This window comes from Salmo trutta, chromosome 1, assembly GCF_901001165.1.
Source record: "Salmo trutta chromosome 1, fSalTru1.1, whole genome shotgun sequence".
NCBI classification, from domain to species: Eukaryota; Metazoa; Chordata; class Actinopteri; order Salmoniformes; family Salmonidae; genus Salmo; species Salmo trutta.
The window spans coordinates 20,270,705-20,297,845 of record NC_042957.1 but is presented as its reverse complement, the minus strand read 5'-3'; the positions used below and the strand labels follow the sequence as shown (position 1 = coordinate 20,297,845).

The 27,141-nt window shown below is 40.8% G+C and overlaps 2 protein-coding genes and 1 pseudogene across 11 annotated transcripts in view; all 3 read left to right on the top strand.

Annotated features, from left to right (window-relative positions):
• LOC115178743 (syntaxin-binding protein 5) overlaps window positions 1-3,621 on the top strand; it is a 144,817-nt gene extending 141,196 nt beyond the window's left edge. For all 9 annotated transcript variants that reach the window (XM_029740420.1, XM_029740304.1, XM_029740140.1 and 6 more), the window contains one exon: window positions 314-3,621. In XM_029740420.1, the coding sequence (XP_029596280.1) occupies window positions 314-355 (42 nt within the window). In that variant the 3' untranslated portion in view covers window positions 356-3,621. The remainder of the gene's footprint in view (window positions 1-313) is intronic.
• Window positions 3,622-5,158: 1,537 nt separating this feature from the next.
• LOC115205955 (sterile alpha motif domain-containing protein 5 pseudogene) lies at window positions 5,159-6,468 on the top strand (annotated as a pseudogene).
• Window positions 6,469-8,406: 1,938 nt separating this feature from the next.
• The window catches only part of LOC115178295 (ankyrin repeat and SOCS box protein 2), a 29,275-nt gene continuing 10,540 nt past the window's right edge, over window positions 8,407-27,141 (top strand). The window contains exons 1-4 of one of the 2 annotated variants that reach the window (XM_029739451.1): window positions 8,407-8,510; window positions 21,612-21,866; window positions 22,156-22,325; window positions 22,471-22,626. In XM_029739451.1, the coding sequence (XP_029595311.1) occupies window positions 8,437-8,510; window positions 21,612-21,866; window positions 22,156-22,325; window positions 22,471-22,626 (655 nt within the window). In that variant the 5' untranslated portion in view covers window positions 8,407-8,436. Of the gene's footprint in view, window positions 8,511-20,151; window positions 20,358-21,560; window positions 21,867-22,155; window positions 22,326-22,470; window positions 22,627-27,141 lie in introns of those variants that run through there. The other variant, XM_029739524.1, reaches the window with a different exon arrangement.

Below are 27,141 nucleotides of genomic sequence, written 5' to 3'. Positions count from 1 at the left end.
CTGAATAAATGGACGTGGTCAGAGCAAACAGCTTTCTTCAGCATTCAAACGCTGGCGAAGGCTGCCCTCAAAACGCTGACAAAAACGTAAAGAATATTTCAGCGAGTGCAGGATTTTCCTTTCTTCCAGTGTATGGCTTTTGAACCCTGCACCCAAATACTTTTTGTTACCACAAACTTTTGAGCTGAGCATGCCAATTCCTCATTTAATTCCTGTTTAATAACACAAATTTGTTAGTGTCCGGAATAGCCCTTAGAGCAAGACAATGGGGAGTTTTCTGTAACACTAGTGTTCCATTTTCCCCTCCCTAAAGATGATGCTGAAGTGCAAAGACAAGAAGTGGTACCAGTTCTGATCTGAGAGGGGGGAGCTGAGCCAAAGAGACATAGCTTCAACCTGGACTCTACATGCCCCCCTCCTCCATCTCTCCATCCATCCCTCCTTCCATCTCTCCTTCCTCCGCTGGACACCTGGGATACTCTTTCCTAGCACAATGTTGTATACTGTATTTACCTCAGTCATAAGGTTACAAACTGAGGAACGGACTGGAGAGAAAAGAGGTGTTCTCTTTTTTGTTATTGTTTGTTTTTCCCATCTGTGACCTGCCGATTGACTGGAGCTCTGGGGTTCCTCATCCTCATTCGGCAAAATGTTCTGTGCCATTGTCTCTGCTCCAACCAATCCGGGGCATATACTAACAGACAAAATCAGACACAACTGAGAGAAAAAATAAACAATGAAAAACAACTACAAAAAAAAATCTAAATGTAAAAAGAGGAAAAAAAGAATATATATACATAATTATATATACATAAATCTATATAAATGATCAACGCTGTATTCACTTCCTACTGTCAAGTGCAAAACAACAAGAGGACAACTTTACAGGTGGAGACAGACGTGGTGGTGTGAGGGGCAAAGGAAGCTCTACTCAAAGTCACAGGAGGGGATATCATAGCTGCAGGATAAAAAAACTGGTAATCCCAATGTACACTGGATCCCCTCTCCTTGCTCCGACTAGACTCTCCTCATCATATAGATTCACTGTTTTCATATCGTTCCCAACTGTATTATACATGTTTTAAAGGTAGAGTCAGCTATATGACGTAGATGCACAAAGTTAACAGGATAGTGGGTCAATTTCTGCAGCAACTAAGAGCTTTGGAGCACGAGGCTAAACTTCTCAGCTGTTTTGGTCCCGTGGCTACCATACTGTAAGAGCGCAAAACGAACCCGTGCACAGGAGCAGACACTGTATGTGATTATGTGAGAGCGAAGTCTTGTATCTTGCTCATTGCCATAGCTGTGGTGCTGCTCGTGCAATGTCATTTCGCTGACTCTACCTTTAATTTATCTCTTCTTGTTTATTGTTTGTTTTATTCTGTTATTGTAAATCTGTTTTTCTTTTTCTTAGCTGTCGTGAACATTGTGAATGATGATATGTTTTTATTTGATCATGTTGCCAGTATGTTTTGTGGCTTTGTTGAACTCCCATAAAGCTATCCTTATAAAAAGGGCTGGATTCAAAAACAGGTCATGGATATAAAATACATAGATTTATCATTCAGATTAGTACACGTCACCATCAATAATGTTTCATATCAGGTGTCAGACACACATCAGAAATCTTGAAAAGATCAGAACTCCAGAGGCAAGACTGTCACTGTCTCCGTCTCTCCTTGAAGTGTTTTATTTGACATGTAAATGCTACTTGCCTCCCTGACCTCATCATGCCATTAATATCTGCTACAGTTTGGGCTTGTTAGTGACCCTGTATGAAAGATGTCAGTGTTACAGTAGGCCTACGCACTGCTGGTCTATCCAGACCTATTGGATTGATATTCAGGAGTAAATAGACTCTATGGACATGTGATCCTGAAGTGCACGTGAACTTGGAGATTACTATTAACACATGGGAATAAACCTATTTGTTTGTGTTCAAATATGCAGGACTATAGATACAGTATGTACGTTCACGCAAAGTCATATGTTTTTGAAGACCGGAACTTTTCTAGTTTTCCTTGAGAATTGTCCGTAAAATATTTTGTCAGTTTGAGTGGTCTGTTTATTGACATTTTATTTATTTAAATGTAAGAGACGCTGCTATATGTGTGGTGTGTCGAAACCGTCTGTTGTTTAGAGATCTGTTTCTATCCCCATTTCAGTGGTGAAAGTACTCATTTGTATGTCCTTCAATGTTCTGCCAGGCTTCTCTATCGTTCTGTTGTAAATAGGTAAATAGTTTGACAATCTAAGACCAATTGGAAAAGTGTTGGGTGTTGCTCAAGCAAGCGACTCAAGGACAGCTGCCATATTTTTAATGACACCAAAGAGTTACTTTAGCTTTCGTTTCCTTGTTCCATTACTCAACTTGGCATTCCAGAAGTTTCACTAATTAAAATACAATAGGCATAGGTCTATATGGGGCCTTGGTAACTGTGCATTCTGACCCGGCCACTGGGCTAGGTTCCCTTCTCAAGGAGAGTGGGATATGCAAAAAAACAATCATTTCCAATTCACACATGCGTATTAATACACACTTGTACATGTGTGAAATAGGACAAATATAAGCACCCACCAAATGATTATTATTAGTGAGGGTAGCGCGTTTTTAGTATGGAACAAACATTGTATTTACAACATTGTGCCCATCATAAAAGTTCTAAAGTGGTATTTGGCTAACTTCTAAGTAGCCTGCACCCTCTCCTAAAAGGACCATAGGAGCATTTCACTGTTGCTATGACCAGCACAGTATCTTAAATGTTCAACTTTGACATTGTTTTGTGCTGTATGATCGATAATGACTTGTTTTCTTGTCTCAAAATGCTTGATTTTGGTGACCAATCAATCTGTGTCAAATCAATTGTGGAAAATCAGCAAGAAAATATGGGAAGAAAAGAAAAGAAATAACACAGTAACCACAGTAACGACGCAGTAAGCACAGTAATGACACACTAACCACAGTAATGAGAGGATGTCTGCATCAGCAGGATGATCTAACCTCAGTGTAATGTGGCTCCATCATAGACCTGCCTTGCATGTTCAGTGTCTCAGTCTGCACACATCATGCTTCAACTCTCCCTGGCTTGTCTTCTAATGCATTCTGCTTCTACTCCAGTAATAGTTCCAAGTGGCTCATTTTGGAGATACTAACTTGCAGGTTTGGTCTCTTTTTCTGTGTTCTAGTATGCACTGTTGTGTGGTTGTTGATAGGTAGTCCTGCTTCAATCTTCCAAGGAGAAAAAATGACTTACAAAGAAAATGATTAAGGTCCTTCCCGTTCATTCTAGATCTCTTTTATTTTTCAGATTTTCAATGAGTTTTCTCTTGTCTTTGAGTGAGTTGTTTCTTGCCCACACACTCAGTACGCAGTATTCTTCTTACCTGGTATTATTCATACTCACAAGAGGGAGTCTGTCCGCCATAATGCCATTTCTGTCCTGGATTTAACGGTTATCAGTGGGTTGCAGTATTTTCTCATTGTAGCCAATTTTCTTGTACAGTTTTATGCAAATTTCACATGGATGTTTATGACTTTATCTGCTGCCACAAACAATTTAGAAATAATTCTGTAGATAGAAATTACTGTGCAATGGAAAATAAAAGTGGAAAACATGCATACCTTTGGTGTTGGTTTATTGTCCATGTTTCTCCATGAAGACTAAGGTGAATGCATTGTGCCATCTTTCGCAGGGAGGTGCTGCTCCTCTCATTATTTATCAATAAGTCAGTATTAACACAGAATAACTGGTTACAGTACTGACTTGAGGCCGAAGCTATAGTCATACAGTATTGATATAACATCTGGGATATCTAAAAGTGATTGCCTCAGACATTAACATGTAGTTTGAGGGTTAAAGCTGAGCATCAGGATGATCTCATCAAGGTCAAATCCCAGAATCCGGACTCCAGTGATGAATCAAACATTTTCACTAGATGGCAGCAAACACTCACATATCAGTTCCATTCATTTGAGTGGAATCCAGGCAGGGCCACTAAGACACAAGAGCATTGGTATTGTACTGGGGACTATTCACAGTGGGGATACTGGGGACCATTCATAGTGGGGATACTGGGGACTATTCATAGTGGGGATACTGGGGACTATTCATAGTGGGGATACTGGGGACTATTCATAGTGGGGATACTGGGGACTATTCATAGTGGGGATACTGGGGACTAATCATAGTGGGGATACTGGAGACTATTCATAGTGGGGATACTAGGGACTATTCATAGTGGGGATACTGGGGACTATTCATAGTGGGGATACTGGGGACTAATCATAGTGGGGATACTGGGGACTATTCATAGTGGGGATACTGGGGACTATTCATAGTGGGGATACTGGGGACTATTCATAGTGGGGATACTGGGGACTATTCATAGTGGGGATACTGGGGACTATTCATAGTGGGGATACTGAAGACCATTCATAGTGGGGATACTGGGGACTATTCATAGTGGGGATACAGGGGACTATTCATAGTGGGGATACAGGGGACTATTCATAGTGGGGATACTGGGGACTATTCATAGTGGGGATACAAGGGACTATTCATAGTGGGGATACTGGGGACCATTCATAGTGGGGATACTGAAGACTATTCATAGTGGGGATACTGGGGACTATTCATAGTGGGGATACTGGGGACTATTCATAGTGGGGATAAAGGGGACTATTCATAGTGGGGATACAGGGGACTATTCATAGTGGGGATACTGGGGACTATTCATAGTGGGGATACAAGGGACTATTCATAGTGGGGATACTGAAGACTATTCATAGTGGGGATACTGGGGACTATTCATAGTGGGGATAAAGGGGACTATTCATAGTGGGGATACAGGGGACTATTCATAGTGGGGATACTGGGGACTATTCATAGTGGGGATACAGGGGACTATTCATAGTGGGGATACAGGGGACTCTCCTGTAACTGGCAAACACTTTAAGTATGTGTGAAATGTACATTTGGTCATTGAATATGGAGCTAGATGATGAGGGTACTACATCTGTCAGGATTTTCATTAGTATAAAGCTAAATCACTCACTACTAGAGTGTTTATCTGGTTATTTACTGAATAATTAGGTTGAGGGAAAACAGTGAAGTGCTGAAGTTTTCCTTTACATTTGTTCTTCTTTTTGCTCCCCAAAATGACCACCAGTGGACCCAGCATCTTGTTTGAGTGGCTGAAGACCCTCAAGCTCTCTCCAGTGCTGGCTCCAGGAATAAGCAACATAATCGGTCGTTAGGGCCCCTGGCCACTAGGGGGCCCCTGGCCACTAGAAGGGTAGTTTAGGAACTCAGTCAGGTCTCAACTTACAAGAGTTGGAATACTAGAATATACAAGGTGCAAGTTCGAAATGTGGTTGTGCATGAGCAGTTTTTCACTTGTTTTGTCAGTCACTGACAGTCACTCAACTAGCCATGTCAGCTGACAATTATTAGATTGCTAAGTTAGTCTAGTCAGTTATCTAAATGTGTGGTAATCATGGCAGAATGACCAACTGGGCAAGCAGGGCACATACCCAGGGGCCCTGACCTCCATTGATTTGGTTACTCACTCTCGCTCAGATATCATTAACATGGCATGTGTAGAATTGCAGGAAATTATCTGTAAAACTGATCAAATTATTTCTCTCCACCCCATGGCAAAATGAGTAGAATTGCAGGAAATTTGCTTTAAAACTGATCAAATTATTTCTCTCCACCCCATGCAATATGAGTAGAATTTCTGGAAATTAGCTTTAAAACTGCAAACATGTATTTCTGCCCCATGGAAAAATGAGTAGAATTGCATGAAACGTATGATAAAATTGCCAAAAATTCACTCCACCCCATGGCAAAACTGCAGAAACTTGCTTTACAACTGCAACATTTTCTAAACGCCCTATGACAAAGTTGCAGGAAATGAACTTAAAACTATATTTTTCTCTCTGCTGTCAAGAGGGGGGAGCCATGGCTCTCTCAATATGTGGAATCCTTCGTGGATAACGGCTACGATGATCTGGAAGGTGATGGTGTCTACATACCGCACCAACGGCAAAGGATCCACGACGCGGTACAAAGGCTGAAAGCTGTGGATGAGGCAGCTGCCGGGCTGTATTTCATGCTTTGGCCGCTGCCCACCACACCACCCAACAACCACCTGTTCGACCAGTACGAGTCTAAACTCCTGGAAATCCAAGTCTTGGACCGAACCGAGTAGTGACCGGGTTGGGAGGAATGGGGGCGCGTATCTGGGGCGCAGAGGAACCTGACGCTTGGCAACAGGAGGGAGCTGGTGATTTACCCCAAACTGAAGCTGAAGATCATGATTAGGGATAAAGTCATCAGAGATGGAGTCAACCTTGCTAGGCCACCATACTCAAACAAGGTATACAGGTCACATAAAGGTTTTTGGTGTGCTTTGTCCTGTGTTGTTGACCTCATATGGTCTTACAGAAATACTACCCTGTATTGATCTCACCTAAGTGACTGCTGCATCGCAGTGTGCTCTCAGGTTCTCAAGCAACCATTACAGGTGATCGAGTGGTCAGTGGCCAGTCTGTCTTGAAGGTCACTTTGGGTTTACCATGATGAAATATATTAGTGGCTTCCAATATTTTTTACATCCTTATAATCTAAAAATGTGTTTATGTCAGCCATCTACCCTGAGGGTAGGGGCTTCAGAGAAAAGTGCCAATCATAATCTAACCTTTAGAATAGGCCCTACCCCACAAAACACAAACAAACTGTCTCTGGATCAACACCTCACCTCACACCTGTCAGGCCCGGTGCCAGTGTAACGAGTGACTAACTGGTCATAGATCAGATTTATTTCATGCCTATCCTAATCACAAACACGAGATTAGAGAACAGAAGTGTCCCAGGCTCAGTGTGTTCAGTTCAACCTGGGGAGGTCTGAGTGAGTGTTGCTGTGGTGACGGCTGCTGTGGATCAATGATGTGCAGGAAGATGAGGAGCCTTCAATCAGTCTCTAATTTCTTGTAGAGGGTTGCAATTTACAAGCTGATTATTATTCATTAGTGTTCCCCCCCTTCCCGTGGGGAAACGCTGTTCACTCACACTGACCTCAGCTGTCTAGTGTCCTCAGCTCTCAGGCCCCAGGGCTCTGGCCTTAGATGGTGGTTGAGAACTAGCATTAGAGTGGAGCATCATGAACTAGCATTAGAGTGTAGCATCATGAACTAGCGTTAGAGTGTAGCATCATGAACTAGCATTAGAGTGGTGCATCATGGACTAGCATTAGAGTGTAGCATCATGAACTAGCATTAGAGTGTAGCATCATGAACTAGCATTAGAGTGGAGCATCATGAACTAGCATTAGAGTGTAGCATCATGAACTAGTATTACAGTGTAGCATCATGAACTAGCATTAGAGTGTAGCATCATGAACTAGCATTAGAGTGGTGCATCATGGACTAGCATTAGAGTGTAGCATCATGAACTAGCATTAGAGTGTAGCATCATGAACTAGCATTAGAGTGGAGCATCATGAACTAGCATTAGAGTGGAGCATCATGAACTAGCATTAGAGTGGAGCATCATGTATTAGAGTGGAGCATCATGAACTAGCATTAGAGTGGAGCATCATGAACTAGCATTAGAATGGAGCATCATGAACTAGCATTAGAGTGGAGCATCACGTATTAGAGTGGAGCATCATGAATTAGCATTAGAGTGGAGCATCATGAACTAGCATTAGAGTGGAGCATCACGTATTAGAGTGGAGCATCATGAATTAGCATTAGAGTGGAGCATCATGAACTAGCATTAGAATGGAGCATCATGAACTAGCATTAGAGTGGAGCATCACGTATTAGAGTGGAGCATCATGAACTAGCATTAGAGTGGAGCATCATGAACTAGCATTAGAATGGAGCATCAAGAACTAGCATTAGAGTGGAGCATCATGAACTAGTATTAGAGTGGAGCATCATGTATTAGAGCAGCGTTTAAAGTACTGGTCCTGTTAATGGTGGGTCGCGGCGTAAATGTATAATTATTTCATTAATTTAATTCATTTGGCCAGGTGCAACTGCGTTCTCGGTTCAGTGTGCGGAGAGGTTGTAGCGGAAGATGCCCATGTGCTTCGCTGTTTACCGGATCTTTTTTCTGCAGTTTTCTTGAAGATCACTCCGCGACCCACACGCTGCAGCGCTGTTGTTCAAGCCACTGACTTGTTATTCCCACTCGCCATCACTCACCGCTGTCATGAAATGGACTCATGCTAGCCACAAGTTCTGACTGAGCTCAATCGTCATGAAACGCAAATACAGTGATTACTTTTTGTCTCTTTCATACACACTTTGAGAAATAACGAGGAGTGCCCACAATGTGTTTTGTGTGGGGAAGTGCTTAGTAATGAGTCTCTCGAAATGAACAAATTAATAAAACGACACGTCCTGACCAAACATCCAGGCACAACATGACGGTAAACCCAGGGAGTTCTTTCAGAACAGGGCAGAATGCTTCGGGAAACAGTGCTTCGAAAGTTGAAAAGTAAGTCAACAAGCAAGGCGTTGCCATTTTTATAACAGGTGATGATGAGCAGAAATAAGGGAGTACTATCTCTCATAAGAGTAGATGTGAGATTCTCTTTCAAACAATCCCATGGCCTTGTAACGTTACACAGCTAATAACTAACGTTGGCCAAAGCAAATTAACTAGCTACTGATAGTACAACCCTAAGAAACAGTACAGATGAAAAATGATCAGGACTACTGTACATCTTACTGTAGAAATTATTGTTGAAAATAAGTTTAGGTTGGAACTGTTGCTGTTACAAGTAGATATTTTTTATTCTGAACTGGAATAAACCGATTGAAGCAAGATGCTTTTTGAGACGAACACTCACACAGTTCTGGGTTGTTCATCTACAGCAGGAAGCGGTCTCCTGCCTGACTGAGAAAGCAGTAGATCTTCTGATCCAGTTTGGCACAACATACAGTTGAAATCAGACGTTTACATACACCTTAGCCAAATACATTTAAACTCAGTTTTTCACAATTCCTGAGATTTAAACCTTGTAAAAATTCCCTGTCTTAGGTCAGTTAGGATCACCACTTTATTTTAAGAATGTGAAATGTCAGAATAATAGTAGAGAGAATGATTTATTTCAGCTTTTATTTCTTTCATCACATTCCCAGTGGGTCAGAAGTTTACATACGCTCAATTAGTATTTGGTAGCATTGCCTTTAAATTGTTTATCTTGGGTCAAATGTTTCGGATAGCCTTCCACAAGCTTCCCACAATAAGTTGGGTGAATTTTGGCCCATTCCTCCTGACAGAGCTGGTGTAACTGAGTCAGGTTTGAAGGCCTCCTTGCTCGCACTCACTTTTTCAGTTCTGCCCACAAATTTTCTGTAGGATTGAGGTCAGGGCTTTGTGATGGCCACTCCAATACCTTGACTTTGTTGTCCTTAAGCCATTTTGCCACAACTTTGGAAGTATGCTTGGGCTCATTGTCCATTTGGAAGACCCATTTGTGACCAAGCTTTAACTTCCTGACTGATGTCTTGAGATGTTGCTTCAATATATCCACACAATTTTCCTCATAATTTTCCACACCCACAACATGATGCTGCCACCCCCGTGTTTCACGGTTGGGATGTTGTTCTTCGGCTTGCAAGCCTCCCCCTTTTTCCTCCAAACATAATGATGGTCATTATGGCCAAACAGTTCTATTTTTGTTTCATCAGACCAGAGGACATTTCTCCAAAAAGTACGATCTTTGTCCCCATGTGCAGTTGCAAACTGTAGTCTGGCTTTTTTATGGCGGTTTTGGAGCAGTGGCTTCTTCCTTGCTGAGCGGCCTTTCAGGTTATGTCGATATAGGACTAGTTTTACTGTGGATATAGATACTTTTGTACCTGTTTCCTCCAGCATCATTTCAATGTCCTTTGCTGTTGTTCTGGGATTGATTTGCACTTTTTGCACCAAAGTACGTTCATCTCTAGGAGACAGAATGTGTCTCCTTCCTGAGCAGTATGACGGCTACGTGGACCCATGGTGTTTATACTTGCGTACTATTGTTTGTACAGATGAACGTGGTACCTTCAGGCATTTGGAAATTGTTCCCAAGGATGAACCAGACTTGTGGAGGTCTGCAATTTTTTTTCTGCGGTCTTGGCTGATTTCTTTTGATTTTCCCATGATGTCAAGCAAAAAGACACATCTAATTGACTCAAATTATGTTAATTAGCCTATTAGAAGCTTCTAAAGCCATTACATAATTTTCTGGAATTTTCCAAGCTGTTTAAAGGCACAGTCAACTTAGTGTATGTAAACTTCTGACCCACTGGAATTGTGATACGGTGAATTATAAGTGAAACAATCTGTCTGTAAACAATTGTTGGAAAATTACTTGTGTCATGCACAAAGTAGATGTCCTAACCGACTTGCCAAAACTATAGTTTGTTCACAAGAAATTTGTGGAGTGGTTGAAAAACAAATTTTAATGACTCCAACCTAAGTGTATGTAAACTTCTGACTTCAACTGTACCAATGCAAGTCAGGGTTCTCAAGTACAGAAACAGACTGAATGCCGAGCATGACCTCAGTGTTGCACTGTTAAAAGCTGAGCCCAGAATAGACCTGCTTGTTGAATCTTCAACCAGTCACACACCTCTCATTTGGTGTGTGTGTGTGTGTGTGTGTGTGTGTGTGTGTGTGTGTGTGTTTGTGTTTTCTGTTCTACATCTGTGTTAGGTGAGCAATCAGTTTATTCCAGTTCAGAATAAAAAAATATATATTTTAACAGCAACAGTTCCGACCTAGACCTTCTATCAACAATCATTTCTACAGTAAGATGTACAGTAGGCCAGAATGTTTTATCTGTACTGTTACTTAGGGTTGCACTATCAAAAAGTGAGCCTGTGTGTGTTCTGTTATACATCTGTGTGATGTGATCAATCCTTTTATTCCAGTTCAGAATGAAATTATTTATTGTATTTTAACAGCAACAGTTCGAACCTAGACAGGAATGTAAGAGTGTTTTTAATGGGGATAAATAAACATAAATATATTTACGGGTATTTCATTGAGATTTGTTTTTGTATATATTGCTTATTTTTTTAGGCGATGAAATGTTCCGATATTTACGTATAGTTGCATATTTTCCTGAGCTTGGGTCCCAGGAAAACACAGAATTTCTCATTTGGGTCCCAGGCTGAAAAGGTTTATGAACCCCTACATTAGAGTGTAGCATCATGAGTCAGCGAGTCCTCTCCGTTTATGGGGTTCCAGTGTTTCCCCTAGATTATTTTCTAGGTTGCCGCCTTAAAAATTCTCAATTATAATAAACCATTGTACTGTGTCTAATTAATGAAAGGAAAAGCAGTGTGATGTTTCATTGGGGGATTGATTTTCCCCTTCTTTATAAGTGATTGAATTTTTATTTTCCCTGCGGAAAGGGTAAGACAGTCATTTTATGATCAATGTAAGTGAAAGCCAATACAGTACAGTACAACATTGATAGTCCTGGTGGAGCTGTTCTTTTCTTATGGACCCATAAATCAGAAGTCGTCTTCGAGAGGAAAAACAGATCATACTTTTTATGTATCATTTGGAGTGGATCACCAATACAATTACTTATCTGTCTCTCTGCCTGCCTGCCTGCCTGCCTGCCTGTCTCTGTCTGTCTGTCTGTCTGTCTGTCTGTCTGTCTGTCTGTCTGTCTGTCTGTCTGTCTGTCTGTCTGTCTGTCTGTCTGTCTGTCTGTCTGTCTGTCTGTCTGTCTGTCTGTCTGTCTGTCTCTGACTCTGTGTCTCTCTGCCTGTCTCTCTCTCTCTGTCTGTCTATGCCTGTCTCTCTCTCTCTGTCTGTCTATGCCTGTCTCTGTCTCTCTCGCTGTCTGTCTCTGTCTATGCCTGTTTCTGTCTCTCTCTCTGTCTCTGTCTTTCTCTCTATCTCTCTCTGTGTGTCTTTGTCTCCCTTTCCCCCTCTTCTCTCTCTCTTTCTCTCTCCTCTCTTTCTCTCTCTCTGTGTGTGCAACCGTGTGTACTTGTGCACTCATGCATGTCTGTATGTGCATCTGTATGATGTGAGTCACTATGATTTGAGTCTATGTAGCTTCCACAGTATGTGAGCCTGTGAGCTGTGGTAGGCTATAGGGAGTTTAGTGCTGCTAATGCTTTATTTACCAAAACAAAATTATCTGGCAAATTGAGGTCTTAATTTGATTAGGTAGTGAAAATGTGTTTTTCATTAGCTGGAAGGATCTGTGTGGGTGTGTGTTATGATGTTGTTGGGTGAGGTAGAGTGGTGAGTGAGAGGAGAAGGGGTGAGTGAGAAGTGGAGGACGAGAAGGGTGTTGATTTGTTCTAATTTGCCAGACTGTTACCATGAAGCCATGGTCATTAAGCCATGGTCATTAAGCCTTGGTCATTAAGCCTTGGTCATTGAGGAGAGCTGTTACCATGAAGCCATGGTCATTAAGCCATGGTCATTGAGGAGAGATGACTGTTACCATGAAGCCATGGTCATTAAGCCATGGTCATTAAGCCTTGGTCATTGAGGAGAGCTGTTACCATGAAGCCATGGTCATTAAGCCATGGTCATTGAGAAGAGATGACTGTTACCATGAAGCCATGGTCATTGAGGAGAGATGACTGTTACCATGAAGCCATGGTCATTGAGGAGAGATGACTGTTACCATGAAGCCATGGTCATTAAGCCATGGTCATTGAGGAGAGATGACTGTTACCATGAAGCCATGGTCATTAAGCCATGGTCATTGAAGAGAGATGACTGTTACCATTAAGCCATGGTCATTGAGGAGAGATGACTGTTACCATGAAGCCATGGTCATTGAGGAGAGATGACTGTTACCATTAAGCCATGGTCATTGAGGAGAGATGACTGTTACCATGAAGCCATGGTCATTGAAGAGAGATGACTGTTACCATGAAGCCATGGTCATTGAGGAGAGATGACTGTTACCATTAAGCCATGGTCATTGAGGAGAGCTGTTACCATTAAGCCATGGTCATTGAGGAGAGATGACTGTTACCATGAAGCCATGGTCATTGAAGAGAGATGACTGTTACCATGAAGCCATGGTCATTGAGGAGAGATGACTGTTACCATGAAGCCATGGTCATTGAAGAGAGATGACTGTTACCATTAAGCCATGGTCATTGAAGAGAGATGTTACCATGAAGCCATGGTCATTGAAGAGAGATGACTGTTACCATTAAGCCATGGTCATTGAAGAGAGATGACTGTTACCATGAAGCCATGGTCATTGAAGAGAGATGACTGTTACCATTAAGCCATGGTCATTGAAGAGAGATTACTGTTACCATGAAGCCATGGTCATTGAAGAGAGATGACTGTTACCATGAAGCCATGGTCATTGAAGAGAGATGACTGTTACCATTAAGCCATGGTCATTGAAGAGAGATGACTGTTACCATTAAGCCATGGTCATTGAAGAGAGATGTTACCATGAAGCCATGGTCATTGAAGAGAGATGTTACCATGAAGCCATGGTCATTGAAGAGAGATGACTGTTACCATGAAGCCATGGTCATTGAAGAGAGAAGTTACCATGAAGCCATGGTCATTGAAGAGAGATGACTGTTACCATGAAGCCATGGTCATTGAAGAGAGATGACTGTTACCATTAAGCCATGGTCATTGAAGAGAGATGACTGTTACCATGAAGCCATGGTCATTGAAGAGAGAAGTTACCATGAAGCCATGGTCATTGAAGAGAGATGACTGTTACCATGAAGCCATGGTCATTGAAGAGAGAAGTTACCATGAAGCCATGGTCATTGAAGAGAGATGACTGTTACCATGAAGCCATGGTCATTGAAGAGAGATGTTACCATGAAGCCATGGTCATTGAAGAGAGATGACTGTTACCATGAAGCCATGGTCATTGAAGAGAGAAGTTACCATGAAGCCATGGTCATTGAAGAGAGATGACTGTTACCATGAAGCCATGGTCATTGAGGAGAGATGACTGTTACCATGAAGCCATGGTCATTGAGGAGAGATGACTGTTACCATGAAGCCATGGTCATTAAGCCATGGTCATTGAGGAGAGATGACTGTTACCATGAAGCCATGGTCATTGAGGAGAGATGACTGTTACCATGAAGCCATGGTCATTAAGCCATGGTCATTGAGGAGAGATGACTGTTACCATGAAGCCATGGTCATTGAGGAGAGATGACTGTTGACTTTGCATTCTGACCTACTGGCCTGTTGACAGGTTTGGACACACACTCACACAAACACACACACGCATGCAGGCACGGACACACAGACACAGTCCCTCAGACAGGGTCAAAGCTGCCCCGCTCAGTAGATGACACATCGGTGTGAGTGGTTGCCAAGGCGACCCAGATTATGAATGACCCTGCACAGCAGCGAATCCGTGTGTCAGGATGAGCGAAATAGAAAAGAAAAAGAGAACGGGAGAGAAAAGAAAAGAGAGATCAGTCTGGTCCAGGCCTATGACAGGTTAGTATTTAGAGGCTTTTAAAGGGGCAATATGGAGTTACTACATCCATGTTTTTTACCAGTTAATGAATGATATGTACCCAATTAATGAATGATATGTACCCATCGATTCTTGAAGAATATAACTTATCAATGCCCCATGAGCTTAGTTCAGCTGTCATGCTTCATCAAAATCCAAAATATAAGCTTGTTTTACTCCAATGTTTGTAAACAAATTAAATGTAACAAACACTGTCCAGTATACTCTCAAAACATGGTTAACAACTATAATTTTGATACCATGGATGGTCAGTCCTTGCATCCATTGCTCTAAGAATTTGAGAGTGGTATATTTCACCAGCCCTATCCCTCAGTCTTGTACCGAAACACGGGTGGGGAGGATGCTTTGCTATTGTTTCTACTGCTGACAGCCGCTTTAAAGCATCAATCGATGGCAGGAGAAAAATGTCTGTTTGATTTTCCACCAGACAGGGAGTGTTTGTCTTTCTATACTGTGTGAGGTTAATAGGTTTCCTCATGGTGTTTGAGCTGTTATTCTTTGATCGCTCCATTGTAGATAGTGAATGGCACCTCACTGTTACATGTTGTTTATCCTGACCTGAAGACGTGTGACACTCTTCCCGATGGAGCCTGAAACAACACAATTAAGAACCATTGGTGGATGACATTATCTTCTCTTCGGCTCTCTTTTCAGCTCTATATTTATGTTTTTTTAATATCCCCGCCTCCTTATTTACATATCATAACAAGGTCATATCCACGATAGGATCAAGAGAACACATGGGGGGTTTTACAAAACAATAAACAATACATGCTTTATTTCACACATACACCAGATAGGTGCCGTGAAACGTGTTGTTTTACAGGGTCAGCGCCCTTTGAGCAAATTAGGATTAAATGCCTTGCTCAAGGGTACAGCGACATATATTTTTAAGCTTGTTGGCTCGGGTATTCAAACTAGCAACCTTTCAGTTACCGGCCCAACACTCTAACTGCTAGGTTACCTGCCGCCCTAACCCTAACCCTATAGACACACTATAGCCTACGTTCAAAACAATTCAAGGTGCCTATAGATACAGGTCAGTGACCTGTACCTTTTCCCTCATTAGAATGCTATACATATAATGCCCTTTAACCCATTTGACTTGAATCAGGTCTTAGGGTAATGGGTGATTCTATAGAAGTGGTGTAAATTTCAGTCCCATCCCAAAAAAGTTAAGCCTCAAACTTTAGGACATTTATTTACATCATGATATGTTCTTATTCAATCCAAGGCAATAACAAGCATATTGTTAGATTAATATAGTACAAAGATCTTTTTATATACCCATTTCTATTGAGAGGTGGCTGTCCTTAACCCTGACTCCTAAACTTCATGTTTGAAAATAAAGCAATTCATGATTTGGGATTTTGTTTTTACACTGTTATTGAGTTGTTCTATAATAACATTGAAAGATACTGATCTAATTAGTAGTTATACTTCTTTTTTTTATGTTTCTTTTTTTTAAATGCCGTCCAACCTTTTGATGTCACTACCGAAACAAACATGTTGAAATACTTTATAATGACTGTGCCTTAATCCACACCCTTCTCCAGCATGGCTGCATGCTGAGTAGTCTGTCTGAAAACATTTAAGAGAAAATGAGTGAGCATGTTAGTAAATCTTTATTTTTAAGAAGTGTCACTACCGAACATTTAGTATATCTGTTACACGGGGTGGAGCAGGTGAACCCAAGTGCAGATTCACACGAGGAGACAGGGATAAGGTAACCAAGGTATTTATTGAAAAGCGTGAGGAGATGGGGTACAGGCCAGGGGGAGCTTGGGCGGGTAGCAGGGAACCAGGAACTGAGGCTGGGGCAAGGGGAGCAGGGACAGGGTAAGCAGGTCCGGAGCGGAATGCAAGGAAGCAGTAGAGCGGGGGTCCAGGGCAGGGAAGCAAGACTGACGAGACGAGGGACTGGCGACAGGGACCAGAGTCAGAGGGGACGGAATGAGCAGAGGCTACGATCTGGCAGCGTGGAAGTGGCCGGGCTGAGTATTTGTAGAGGTCTTGATTAGAGGTCAACCGATTATGATTTTTCAACGCCGATACCGATTATTGGAGGACCCAAAAAAAGCCGATACGATTAATCGGCCTATTTTTTATTTATTTGTAATAATGACAATTACAACAATACTGAATGAACACTTATTTTAACTTAATATAATACATAAATAAAATCAATTTAGCCTCAAATAAATAATGAAACATGTTAAATTTGGTTTAAATAATGCAAAAACAAAGTGTTGGAGAAGAAAGTAAAAGTGCATTATGTACCATGTAAGAAAGCTAACGTATAAGTTCCTTGCTCAGAACATGAGAACATATGAAAGCTGGTGGTTCCTTTTAACATGAGTCTTCAATATTCCCAGATAAGAAGTTTTAGGTTGTAGTTATTATAGGACTATTTCTCTCTATGCGATTTGTATTTCATATACCTTTGACTATTGGATGTTCTTATAGGCACTTTAGTATTGCCAGTGTAACAGTATAGCTTCCGTCCCTCTCCTCGCTCCTACCAGGGCTCGAACCAGGAACACATCGACAACAGCCACCCTCGAAGCAGCGTTACCCATGTAGAGCAAGGGAAACAACTACTCCAAGTCTCAGAGCGAGTGACGTTTGAAACGCTATTAGCGTGCACCCGCTAACTAGCTAGCCATTTCACATCGGTTACACCAGCCTAATCTCGGGAGTTGACAGGCTTGAAGTCATAAACAGCGCAATGCTTGAAGCACAGCGAAGAGCTGCTGGCAAATGCACGAAAATGCTGTTTTGAATGAATGCTTACGAGCCTGCTGGTGCCTACCACCGCTCAGTCAGACGGCTCTATCAAATATCAAATCATAGACTTAATTATAACATAATAACACACGGAAATACGAGCCTTAGGTCATTATTATGGTCGAATCCGGAAACTATCACGTTTATTCTTTCAGTGAAATACGGAACCGTTACGTATTTTATCTAACGGGTGGCATCCATAAGTCTAAATATTCCTGTTACATTGCACAACCTTCAACGTTATGTCATAATTCGTAAAATTCTGGCAAATTAGTTCGCAACGAGCCAGGCGGCCCAAACTGTTGCATATACCCTGACTCTGCGTGCAATGAACGGAAGAGAAGTGACACAATTTCACCTGGATAATATTGCCTGCTAACCTGGATTTCTTTTAGCTAAATATGCAGGTTTAAAAATATATACTTCTGTGTATTGATTTTAAGAAAGGCATTGATGTTTATGGTTATGTACAATCGTGCAACGATTGTGCTTTTTTCGCAAATGCGCTTTTGTTAAATGATCCCCCGTTTGGCGAAGTTGGCTGACTTTGTTAGGAAGAAATAGTCTTCACAGTTCGCAACGAGCCATGCGGCCCAAACTGCTGCATATACCCTGACTCTGTTTGTAAGAGAAGTGACACATTTTCCCTAGTTAAAAGACATTCATGTTAGCAGGCAATATTATCTAAATATGCAGGTTTAAAAATATATACTTGTGTATTTATTTTAAGAAAGACATTGATGTTTATGGTTTGGTACAAGTTGGAGCAACGACCGTCCTTTTTCGTGAATACGCACCGCATCGATTATATGCAACGCAGGACAGGCTAGATAAACTAGTAATATCATCAACCATGTGTAGTTAACTAGTGATTATGATTGATTGATTGATTGTTTTTTATAAGATAAGTTTAATGCTAGCTAGCAACTTACCTTGGCTTCTTACTGCAGTCGCGTAACAGGCAGGCTCCTCGTGGAGTGCAATGTAAAGCAGGTGGTTAGAGCGTTGACTAGTTAACCGTAAGGTTGCAAGATTGAATCCCCAAGCTGACAAGGTAAAAATCTGTCATTCTGCCCCTGAACAAGGCAGTTAACCCGCCGTTCCTAGGCCGTCATTGAAAATAAGAATGTGTTCTTAACTGACTTGCCTAGTTAAAAAATATTTTTATAAAAAAAAAAAATTCGGCAAATCGGTGGCCAAAAATACCGATTACCAGTTGTTATGAAAACTTGAAATCGGCCCTAATTAATCGGTCGACCCATTCTTAAGTTTAGTTTGTGTGTCTTTTACTTTCGGTTCTGTACACCAGCTTCGAACAGATGAAAATAGAATATTTTTAGTTATGGAAAAGATATTTCACAGCGGTTTAGATAGTACAATGAGAGCTGGTTTTGTCACATAAACTGAAGTTAGGTGAGCTATTAGAAGTTTAGCAACCAGGAAATGGAGGAGTGATTTCTGCATGATGCACTTTTAAGATTACAACCACGAAATATAAACACTCCGTAATGGCTGAAATGGACTCAATGGAACACAAAGCTTTTCCTTGCATCTATAGGAATGCCAACTTGTTGGTTGGGGATTTAATGCACCATCTTGACACTCAAAATAGAAGAAAGATTTTTTTGTGCAATTGAAAAAGTAAGAATTTAATACAGTTGAAATATGTACACATTAGATGCACTGAAATGAAAGCAACTTCCAAAAATAAACACTTTGATTATAGCCATTTCATTCATTTTCTTATTTTTTACCCCTAAGAGTCTGAGTCTTTGGGGGGAGGGGGATTCTACTAAGCTAACAGATGGACTTTCTTTTAAATGTATGCCACTTACTGTAAAAGGGAAGGGAAAACTCTTTGCTGAACTTTGGGCTCCACTTTTTCCGAGCGCACATGCAGTATAATGTGAGGGAACTGAATAGACTACAGCTTGGCAAACAAAACATAAACTTATGCACATAATCACATTTGTGGAGATAGGTCCAGACAAGGTTGCTTTATTGTACTGTACAGTACATATTGAGTACATCTTGAGTACCCACTATGGAAAGCTGAGCCTCTCACGAACAGAGACTCTCCTTTTTGCTCAACGAGCCCCACAAGCTTCATGGGACTTGTCCAAAGTCGGTAACTCCGATGTGCCAACTTCTGTCTGTAGCATATGGATGGTTTGGGCTACAAACTAATATGACCCCACCTTCTGAGACTCTCACAAACACGTACAAAGGTAGCCTGACACTGGTTTTAAAATGAATGGAAGTATTGAAGTAGTTTTGTGGCCAAAAAAGTGGTATGGGTATTTTTTTTAAACTATTTCTGGAGCCTTCTTATATCTCTCAGATATAGGACAGACACTTCAAAACATAATTCCTTTTTATTTATTTTTGACTATCTGTTTTGCCATGTAGTAATGTGTATTCAATGCGTTTCTATGGGCTAATAGTAGTAAGGTCAAATTCAATGTTTGATCAAATATATATGTATTATACCTACAAGGGTCCTAAAATGTTAAATCAAATATCTAAATATATATTCTTAATTCCATTCCTTTACTTTAGATTGTGTGTATTGTTAGATATTACTTGTTAGATATTACTGCACTGTTAGAGCTAGAAACACAAGCATTTCGCTACACCCGCAATAACATCTGCTAAAAACATGTATGTAACAAATATTATTTAAATGTTTTTTTTAGATAGATCCTTGGTATAACCTAAATAATCCCCCCCCCCCCACACACTCCCCCACCCCCCTCTAGGAACTTAGCTGTCAGCATAAACCATGCCATATCTGAAGTAGGGCATCCCTATTCTGAGCAACACATGCAAGCAAACTTTGTGGTCATAGGTCAGCTTGCCAAAACATGAAATCAAGACCCACTTTGGAATATATCATGAACATTGGAGCTGCTGCTTTTTCTTCATTCGCATGGAGGACCACTCAGAGTAAAATACATTTTCAAATCCTCATCACCTCTCGATAACTACAATCTAACAACTGCTGGTCTACAGTTAGTGTTTTGACTGCACACTGCCGACTCTAAAAGGTAGCGATAACATGTCTGTATGTTTTTTTTTATTTTAAACTTGACTAAGTTGCCAACAGCCACATTAGTTTCTGTTTATGCTAATAACCATGTTATTACTACGCTGTATAAGGACTTCAAGCATGCATATTTTCATTAATTGCAATTTACACTAAGTTTCCTTCAGCAAAATGACTTTGGTAACCAGATATTAAGTTATTGCTCAGATGTATCTTATAACTGCAAAACAATGGTCTAGAAAACAATGACTCAGTGGAAAGAAATGGTTGAATTACTATTTAAAATTGGATACTGGTATAATTGCTGCAAAGAAATTACATCAAGAAATGTCATGAATTAACCTAACCCTAACCATGTGGTTGCAATCAACATTACAGTCTAAGATTTTCTGTCATTTCCATTTATGAATGGAATATGATGTAGGAATATGATGTAGGAATATGATATAATGAGATTGGTACAGCTAATGTATGTTACGTTATCATAACCAAAAACTAAAGATATACTGCTTCATTGTTTATGTTTCTGTTGCCATAGGAGACTTTTGTAAACAAATGATGTACAGCTTCAAATCAATTTAAAGAAATATACATTTTGCTCTCCCTTAAGCTTTAGACTTAAGTTCCCACTGTCTGTTTGAAATGGGTTCTATGATGTGCATATTTATGTTATAGCCCAGCATTAACACTTATCAAGAGCTTTGTGGCAAGTAGAATAAAGGTGTGTTAGTCCTAGGCTAAAACAATACACTATAGGCCCACAACACTGACTTGGCAACAAAATAATTATCCGCAATATTTGAACTCAAAGTTGTCTTGAATTACCTCTTTGACATTAGTAGATGTGCAGCAAATTTCAGCAACTACTTGTGCAGTCTTTCGCATCTTGTTGACACACTCAGTTACACGAGTATTACAGGCTAATTACATTTTTTGGGCAATTGATAGCGACATTGAAGCTGAAATGTATACTATTACTTAAATATGGGGCCAATAAAATCTGAATCCTTAATGATGATGAGATTTGATTGAAGTCATATATTGGTTTTCATAGAAAATATATATATATATTTTCATTTTTAGCCATTTTACTTTGACGTGCACATGCTGTTGGTGATTTTGGTTACGTACTGAATGCAGTTTTAAAAGTGCAGTTACATTTTAGTAAGTTTCATTGTCGTGACTTTTGTATCCTTGCAACCAGATCTGGAGCAATGGTCACCCCTACAGGTTTTTATGACTACAGTCTTTACAGTGTCCTGTCAGATGAGGAGCTGATGAAGCTGGCCATCGATCGCAGCCTCATTGAGGACAACAACTCTATTGGGTCAATTCAATCATCACAATCTGTGGATCGACAACCCAATTACCAGCCAAACCAATTTACGACTCGTGCCAGGCTCCCCTCTGCAACAAGGCACGTGTATGACTTTCCCCGAGCCAATCCAAACCCAACCAACCCACATCCAAACCCATCATCTGCACACCTTCCATCAGCAGATCCTATTATGTGAGTCTGTCAACCTTTTAACTTATTTTGACAGTATGTATGCCAGAAAGGATGAGTGTGAAAACAATTATTATTTTGATCAGCATTAAGTTGATGCACAGGTGTATTATAATTCCAAAATGCCCAACATAGAAATCAGATGGTGAGTATTGATACATTTCCCTAACAGGGAAAGCAGTAATACAGATGTTCCACAAATGTGTGTCCTGATGCCGCTAATATTTAGCGAGATCCACAATGACACTAAATTGAATGACAAATTTCCCCTTCATCTTTGTCTATGCTTTAGAGATGCGAGACCCCTGGTGAATGTGATCAAGAATGGTGATTTAAAGGCTTTGAAAGAGATTGTGAAATGCAACCCAATGAGTCTCTTGATACCAAATGAGAAAGGATGGATTTCTCTCCATGAAGCTGCATATTACGGTCAAAAAGAATGCCTCAAGATTATATTAAGAGGTGAGAGTGAAATAAAGACAAGTGTAATTGAGAATGGTTTCTATTTTATACACACAGGTCTTGAATCACAGGCAGATCTTTTATCAGTACATGCTGATTATTTTTCATTTTCTTGGGTCACAAAGTTCTGTTGTCGTTCCTATAGCCCATCCTGGTATGGTGAACACATGTGGTAGTTACAATGAGACCCCACTTCTTTTGGCTGCTGTCTTTCACCAAGTGAACTGTGTGGAGTGCCTTCTGGACAGAGGTGCCAATCCAGACATTGCCAATAAGAATGGAGAAACACCACTCTTCAAAGGTAAATAAATCCTACAGATGTTAGATATTAACTTGATCACTCTTTTGTCGTGGAGAATTTTCCTGATGCATCAGGTAATTCAAATGAGCCCCGCTAGTGGCTAAAAAAAAGCAGTTCTCTTTCTCTCCAAGCGGGGGCAGTCAAGTCATTGGGATCAGGGCTCGCTATCTTAAAATAATGTTCTCGCTTCCTCAAACACTATAGGTATAGGTCCTATTACTGCAACATTCAAATGTACCAAAATGTATCTGAAATGCAGCCATACACATCAACAACTGTCATTTTAATAACACAATATAGATATTAGCAAAGGTGCAAAGTACTTAAGTAAAAATACTTTCAAGTACTACTTAAGTCGTTTTTGGGGGTATCTGTACTTTACTTCACTACATTCCTAAAGAAAATTATGTACTTTTTACTCCATACATTTTCCCTGATACCCAAAAGTACTTCTTACATTTTGAATGCTTAGCAGGACAGGTAAATGGTCAAATTCACGCACTTATCAAGAGAACATCCCTAGTCATCCCTACTACCTGATCTGGCGGATTTACGAAACACAAATGCTTCGTTTGTAAATTATGTCTGAGTGCTGGAGTGTGCCTCTGCCTATCCATAATTTAAAAAACAAGAAAATGGTGCTGTCTGCTTTGCTTAATATAAGGAATTTGAAATTATTTCAACCTTTACTTTTACCTTTGATACTTAAGTATATTTAAAACCAAATACTTTTAGACTTTTACTAAAGTAATATTTTACTGGGTGACTTTTACTTTTACTTGAGTCATTTTCTATTAAAGTATCTTTACTTTGACTCAAATATGACAATTGGGTATTTTTTCCACAACTTGATATTGTTCTCCACTAGGCTATAACTTAGTGTGTCTAGTGTATCCCAACGGTTCGATTCCGGCCCAAGCTCTTCTGGTACTAATGATGCAATCCACCGATTGACTTGATTTAGTTACACATTTCAAATATGGACAGTCCCGGCTTAATTTACCCCAGATCTTGATAAGAAATAACCATACCAGACACTTATGGATAACATGAATAATAAAATAATAACAGTCAGTAAGGTAGGCTATACCAACATTAGTTTCCATTCTAACAAAGTGCCAGGTAAATACTTTACTTCAATAGCAAGGTTTCCATCCAATTGGCGACAGTTTTATGAAAATATCCGCATGGAGAAAATGTGCGCATTTCCCACCAGTGGTATGTTTCCACCAAACGGACTTGTGCGTGATGACAAAGTGCACACAAAATGTACTTTTCACTCAATTTTTCATGTACCGAATAAAAATCTGAAGTTCAATGTGTTTCCATTACACTTTCAACTCTACCGATTGTTTTGTCACAGCACTGTTGCGTTAAATAGCAAATGTGCCTGCTCTGGTCTTGACACTTGAGCTTTAGTTAACAGCTCGTAGATACAATGCCGGTAATCTAGTCTATCGTACATGATGAGATTATTATGGATAAGAGCGAGAATATTTTTGATTGTCAAATGGCAGTCAAGTATCGATCATCATGTCACCAGAATAAGACCCTCGATATTTATTGGAAAGGAGAATCAAGCTCATCGCCGTGCACTTTCACCACCCTGTCTGTGAAGTTAATCATAATTTATTTCATTTGTAGCCAAAGAAACTGCATGGTTTCCCTAGTCGTAGTGGGTGGTTCACACACCATATCATCATGTGACTTGAGAATTCTATGGCAGGTTATTTAAGTGTCAGCCATTGTTGCCAGAATGACGCAATTTACTACAATCTGCCACCATCTACCACAAACGGTCGCGGCATGAACTGAAAAGAAAGAACCACTGTATGTTCAGGTTAGAATAATTTGGTAAACAACATTTAATTGGTTTTGTTGCTGGGGAACATAACATAAATAATCCAAAAGTACAGATATCAATTGTGATAGTCAACTCAATCATCTTTTTCCTGCCAAGGTAATTTACCGGTCCTGTCTAGATGGGATACAGATTTTGTCAAATTGAAATCAAAAGTGATTTATTTTTGCATTTCAGCAAACCCTAACCCTTTTTCAAAGCTTAAGCTTCTAACCTGCTACATTCATTCTCCCAACCTGCTATGAAAAGTCAATTTGACAAAAGCTGTATGTATCCCTTCTAGACAAAACCGGTTTTACCCTCCATCCTACTTCTCTTCTGAACCTCTCCTTTCCACTTTGAAGGGTATTACAGCTACAAGCTGTAAATACAAATACACACATACACAAAAACCTGTGATTTCTAATACATGGCACAAAAAGCTTACTGAGATGACATTTAGGCACAGACAGACAGAGAGAGAGAGAGAGTGCAATGCATGGGAGGATGCTGCCCGTTGATCTAGCTAACTTGACTCTGCAGCTAGCTAGCTTAGCCAGCTTATCTAGTGGCAACCTAATGTTTATTGCCAAACTAATTAGTTCGCTATTGCCACACACATCTGATTAATCTGTTCACTCTTTACGCCACTGACAAGTTGGCCATATGGGAAGCTAAATGGAATATGGGAAGCTAAAAACAGGAGATTTAACTTATTTTAACCCCAATTGGTAGTTACAGTCTTGTCCCCTCGCTGCAACTCCCGTACGGACTCTGGAGAGGCGAAAGTCTAAAGCCGTGCATCCTCTGAAACACAACCCAACCAAGCCAAGCTGCTTCTTGACACAATGCCTGCTAAACCCAGAAGCTAGCCACACCAATATATCCAAGGAAACACCTGGCAACCTTGCATGTGCTCAGCAAGCCACAGCTTGATTGGACAAGGATATCCTTGCCAGGCAACCCCTCCCCTAAACCAGACAACACGGGGCCAACTGCCCCATGGGTCTCCCAGTCATGGCCAGTTGCAATAGAGCCTGGACTCGAACCAGGATCTCTAGTGGCACAGCAAGCACTGTGATGTAGAGTCTTAGACCACTGCGCCACTAAGGAGGCCCCCAATGTGTACCTTTTTTTGTGACATTCTGGATTAGCCAAAGCTAACTAGCTAGCTAGTTATCTACCTAGACATTTGATTTACACTTGTCCTCAAAACACAATTGCAGCAGCAGAATTATACAGAACATGATCAAAAGTATGTGGACACCTGCTCGTCAAACATCCATTCCAAAATCATGGGCATTAATATGGAGTTGGTCCCCCCTTTGCTGCTATAACAGCCTCCACTCTTCTGGGAAGACTTTCCACTAGATGTTGGAACATTGCTGTTGGGACTTGCTTTCATACAGCCACAAAAGCATTAGTGAGGTTGGGCATTGATGTTGGGCGATTAGGCTTGGCTCGCATTCGGTGTTCAATTCATCCCAAAGGTGTTTGATAGGGTTGAGGTTAGGGCCAGTCAAGTTCTTCCACACCGATCTCGATAAACCATTTCTGATGGACCTCGCTTTGTGCACAGCTGAATTGTCATGCCGAAACAGGAAAGGGCCTTCCTCAAACTTCCGAAAAGTTGGAAGCACAGAATCATCTAGAATGGCATTGCATGCTGTAGCGTTAAGATTTCCCTTCACTGGAACAAAGGGGCCTAGCCCAAACCATGAAAAACAGCCACAGACCATTATTTCTATTCCACCAAACTTTACAGTTGGCACTCTGCATTGGGGCAGGTAGCTTTCTCATGGCATCCGCCAAACCCAGATTCATCCGTCGGACTGCCAGATGGTGAAGCATGATTCATTACTATTTCCACTGTTCCAGAGTCCAGTGGCTGGGAACTTTACACCACTCCAGCCGACACTTGGTATCGCGCATCGTGATCTTAAGCTTGTGTGCGGCTGCTTGGCTATGGAAACCCATTTCACAAAGATCCAGTTCTTGTGTTGACGTTGCTTCCAGAGGCAGTTTGGAACTCGGTAGTGAGTGTTGCAACCGAGGACAGACGATTTTTATGTGCTCCTGTTCTGTAAGCTTGTGTGGCCTACCACTTCGCAGCTGAGCCGTTGTTGCTCCTAGACGTTTCCACTTCACAATAACAGCACTTACAGTTGACTCGGGCAGCTCTTGCAGGGCAGGAATTTGACAAACTGACTTGTTGGAAAGGTGGCATCCTATGACGGTGCCACATTTAAAGCCACTGAGCTCTTCAGTAAGGCCATTCTACTGCCAATGTTTGTCCATGAAGATTGTATGGCTGTGTACAAAATTTTTTACACCTGTCAGCAACGGGTGTGACTGAAATAGCCGAATCCACTAATTTGTCCACATACTTTGTGTATATAGTGTATCATCGAAATGCTTATCATACTCCAGAAATATATCATATTACAAAGGCAGGTCATTAAAGTGCAACTTATCTTTGATCGCGTCTGGCTAAGAACCCAAGAACAAGAAATCCTCAGGAATGAAGACTAGTGATGTGCAGTTCGCGAACAATTCTTACTTTTTGAATAACTCTTTTTACTGACAAGAGTCACGATTCATTTTTTCCAAGTTACTCGTTCATTTTAGTCTGCTGGCCACAATGAATTCTACAGCAGGATTAATACGTGCTCCTC